Source organism: Chinchilla lanigera, unplaced genomic scaffold (assembly GCF_000276665.1).
Source record: "Chinchilla lanigera isolate Chin_1 unplaced genomic scaffold, ChiLan1.0 scaffold00196, whole genome shotgun sequence".
NCBI classification, from domain to species: Eukaryota; Metazoa; Chordata; class Mammalia; order Rodentia; family Chinchillidae; genus Chinchilla; species Chinchilla lanigera.
Window position 1 is genome coordinate 225,796 of NW_004955597.1, and position 4,539 is coordinate 230,334.

General features: G+C 57.8%; 1 protein-coding gene across 1 annotated transcript; it reads left to right on the forward strand.

Annotated features, from left to right (window-relative positions):
* Sox12 (SRY (sex determining region Y)-box 12) lies at positions 1-3,555 on the forward strand (the record flags this gene model as incomplete). Its single annotated transcript, XM_013510026.1, is given in 1 exon segment — positions 1-3,555. A coding segment is annotated over 1 exon segment (317 nt), but the record flags the coding sequence as incomplete, so codon positions are not given.
* Between the last annotated feature and the right edge of the window lie 984 nt (positions 3,556-4,539).

Here is a 4,539-nt window from a genome sequence, read left to right on the forward strand (position 1 = left end):
AGGGGGCGGCCGCCCCCGCCGCTTCTCCGACCCCGTCGGAGGACGAGGAGCTGGAGGAGGAGGAGGCGGCGGCAGCGGCGGAGGAAGGCGAGGAGGAGACGACGGCGTCGCGGGAGGAGCCCCTGGGCTTTCTATCCAGGCAGCCCCCGGTCCCCACCGGCCTGGACTGCAGCGCCCTGGACCGCGACCCAGACCTGCCCCCTGCCTCGGGCACGTCACACTTCGAGTTCCCGGACTACTGCACCCCCGAGGTCACCGAGATGATCGCGGGGGACTGGCGCCCGTCTAGCATCGCCGACCTGGTTTTCACCTACTGAGCCCATCGTCAGCGGGGCGCGCACGCCCCCAAACCAGCTGTTTACATACAGGAATCAGGTATTGGGGCCCCTCGGAGGCCGAGGCTGGCACCCCATCTCCCGCGCAGCCTCTCCCCTCCTAGACGTGCCCATCCCCCCCTCGGATCCAGACTTGCCCCTCCCCCGCGGACACACCCCAAGGCAACCCAACCCCCAGCCTTTCCCTGACAGCCACGCCCCTCCCCATTTTGTCCCCTCCCGCACAGCCACCAGCAGCCAGCCCCCCTCGGATACACCTCCCCTCTCCCTTACCGACCTGCACCCCTCCCCCACTTTGCACACGCCCCTCCTCGTGGCCGGAGGACACGCCCCCTCGCTCGCGAATCTCTTCTCCCTCGCCTAGCCTGCCTTCTTGGAGTGGGGGCGATGAGGCCCCACGCTCTTCTTCTAGCCCCGCCCCCTCCCGGGGGTTGGCGCGCGCTCCTTCACCCCTGGAGCTCTAGGGCCCGCCCCTCCTCTTGGGCCCACCCCCCTCCTTGCGCATGCTTAATGCTACTTGGGAGGAGGGGGCTGGTTCTTGGCCGGCTGCCGGCCTCTGGCCTGTGCCCAGAAGGACGAGGGCGAGCGTGGAGCGATCCTGAGAAACCCTTTGATCCTGGAGCCCTTGGCTTCCTCTCTACCCGACGGGGCGTCACTGCCTTAATGGGAGGAGCACTTAGAAGGGAGAGAAAAAATTAGGTAGTCCAGAAGGCATGGCTGGGTCTTGGACTCTCGAAGTGGCATAGGTCCGCTTCTCTGGTGAGGTCGCCCACACCCACCACCTTCCCAACAGCCTGACTGCCGTTAGTTTATCTTGGTCCCCAGGAACGTCCCTTTCCCCAACTGGGAATTGGGAGGAAGAGCTTCCTCTGGAAATCCACAGAGGAAGGGATTGACCAAGAAAACTTAGAAATGAGATCGCTACTGTCTGGGGACAGGATCCCTGCTGCTCCCACCCCCACCGGGGGAAGCGCCCTATCACCTCAGGGCACCCTCCAGCCTGGGCTCCTCTCTAAACCCACCATCCCTTCCTTCCTTGTCACCCAATCCACCCTTAACAACCACAGCTGCAGTATTCAGTGGGAGAAACTGAGGCATGTTGGTGCTAGGGGGTTGGGAGTGAGATAGGACAGCAGATGGGTGGCAGGAAGGAGCCCCCGAGTAAACAGTGGCTTGAGAGAGACCACCTACCGCGCGGGGAGAGGATGCGTTCTAGAGTGGAGATGGGCTGCTGTTTGCACCTCAGTTTTTCCATGTGAGAAATGGGGGCGGCGCTGCTGTTGGAGGAAGATGTGTCGGGTTCAGAATGCCTGAAACCGTGTCCCCCTGCTGTTACCCCCTCAGCCCGGCTCCCAGCTGGAGTCCCACCCCTCCGGCCTCCCCATGTCCCCTCTGCCGTCACTACCTGTATCGCCGGCGTGTGTTCACCTCCGGGTGGCTCACACACTCTCATTCACACACACAAATCTCAGGAACAAACGGTCCCAGAGTCCTCCGGGTCCCCTGCCCAGGGTCTCTACAGGTCTCTGCCCCACGCGTTCCCTTCGCTGACAAAGCCACCAGCTGCCTCTTTTAAGCTTGGTGCTCCGGCTCTGGGCCTTTCTTGCGCTCTCTCTCTCTCTTTTTTTTTTTTTTTTTTTTAAGAAAACAAAACAAAAAAGACAATGAAAAAAACCAGAAAACGTCATGTGAGTGAAGAGATGTCACTGTCTGTGGTCTTGGAGAACTAGTTAGTAGCTGAAGGGAGGGGTCCCTCCGTCTGGGGCACTGGCACCCACAGCAGGACTTCCGCCAGTCTGATGCCAGGACTGAATAAAGTGTATTTGCCCCAATCTTGCCCTGTGGTTCTGCATGTCTGTGCTTTTCCTCAACCCTCCCCCAACAGATGGCCAGATTTAAGTCTGCAGGATTTAATCTATGCAGGAAGAGCTAGCTGACTGGGGACCAGGTGCCTGGCCTGTATGGGCCTCTGTGTCCTTCTGTCTCAGGACTCCCTGCCCTCGCGGGGGGCAGCGGACTCCTCCCCTGCAGAGGCCAGGCAGGTAGCACGAATGAGTGAACACTGGTGTGAGGACCCAGTTCAAGGGTGGCAACTACCTACCTGCTGTCAGTTGTGACCCTGTGGGAATTTGGTCCAGGGTGACCAGGTGGTCAGATTTTTCAAGAGAAGCTGGAGACATTGTTGCTTCTGAGTCATCATAATTTCAAAATGAAAACTGACTCAAATATTTTTAAACCTCTGAGCCAAGTGAAGCAGGTGTGTGGGCAGGTCAGCCCCAAGGTTAGTTTGTCCCTGCCCTAAATGAATACTAAAAAGCTGGCTAGGGCCACACTGCCCAAGGCCCAGCTCCTGCCCTGAGTACACGTCTGACCTGAAGCAAATTAACTTTATCCCAACTCTTCTTTCTGAATGTGTCACATGAGGGTGAGGAGGAAACCTGCTTCCTGGGCTGGCAGCGTTTGACATGGTGCTCCATATATTTCCTTCCTCCATTGTCTGTAGAGGAAGCTGAGGGTCAGGGGAACCAAGGCCAGGGATCTCGGTTCTGTGTGTTGCTGAAGCGCTGCTCAGGCGCTGCCCACCTCCCAGTGCCAGCCTACAGGTCGGCCACACGCTGGGCTGCAGTGTAGACTGCACAACCAGAAAGCAGCAGAAGCCACAATTCCTCGCTGTATGGTTGCTCCTGCGCCCTCCTCACCCGGAGGTGGCTGGTGTGTCTCAGAAACAGACCAGGGCTTTCCCTCCTTTGTTCCCGACACTCCTGCCCCTAATTTGTTTACCAGATCCTGCGAATTCCTATACTCAGATAAAGCCCCTTCTTGCTCCAATAGCAAAGGCTAAGTGCTTCCTTTCAGCCTCTAGTTCGAAGCAAGCTGGAAGGCAATCCTAAGAGGAGGTAGTGAGAGAGCACAGAAGGCAGTGCCCTTGCTGTGCAGGATGGCCTCCCAGCGAGGGCTTCAGGTCATGGATGGCCTTACTGCCAGTGCCTCAGTGTTCAGAGACACCTCACTGAGGTCACATCTGCCCCGGCATCCTGCCCTGGTGGCTGAGCCAGGCACAGCATGCACACCTGGCCATCTGTACCATGGTGCCCCCACCCCAGACCAGCCAGGGCACTGTCAGTCAGGCCTGCAGCACGGTTTGACCTCTTCCTGTGCCCAGGCCTGCTGTCTCTTCTCTTCACAGGTGTTGTCCCTAATAAACATCTTGCACCTGCAACTCAATCTCTGTGTCTGCTTCTGGAGAATGGTCAGCATCAGAGGGTCAGAGCTGGACAGAAGGAGTGGGGTCAATGGCTCAGCAGTGGCAGCTGAGTACCTTGGACATCTCCGAGTCTCAAGTCTTCCTTTTACCAACACCCGTCAGTACTACCCCTGGGACCACCAGAGCTGCAGCTGAGCCCCAGAGCACTCAAAGTGGGCTCTCACTGCCCTTACCCATCGAGGGGGACATAATCACAAGTGCTGTCCTTCAGGATGGCTGGGGTGGAGGGAGACAGTGCTGGGGCTGTGGAGCCAGTGGCAAACCTTGCAGGCTTTGGTGCCCCGTAGGTAAGGTGGGGGAGGGGACTAGGAGAGAAACCATCTCTTGTTCTGGTTTCTTCGCGCGCACGCCTGTGTGTGTGTGTGTGTGTGTGTGTGTGTGTGTGTGTGTGTGTGTGTTTTACTGGGGATTGAACCCAGAGATCCCAAGCCCTTTTTGTTTTTGGAGACAGGGTCTCTAAATTGTGCAGGCTGGGCTCAGACTTGTCATCTGCCTGCTTTAGCCTTCTAAGTAGCTGCACATACAAGCCTCATCCTTTCCTCTCCAGATGCAGACCTGAAAAGGCAAGGAAGACACCTGCTTATAGGGACTCTGAGGACACCTAGTGGCCAAGAGGAGTAGAAAGCACTTCCGTGCAGGTGGGATGGAGGAAGGAAGTGACTCCCGCTCCAGTGTCCCCATTCAGACAGTCACTGGCTCACTGCTGGGTCGTGTCTCATACCTGGGCAGTTGGAGCCTCTTGGTTCCAAGGCTGTAAAAACAACTATGCACTGATCTACCGTTATCTATCACTGTGCAGTGAATTGCCACAAACTTAGTGGCTTCAAACAATGCAGGTTTACTGCTTCCCAGCCTCCAGGGGCAGGCATCCTGGTGCCCTTAGCTGCTCAAGACCACAGGGCAGCAAGCGAGGTGTTCATCAGCCTGTTGGCTGGCCTG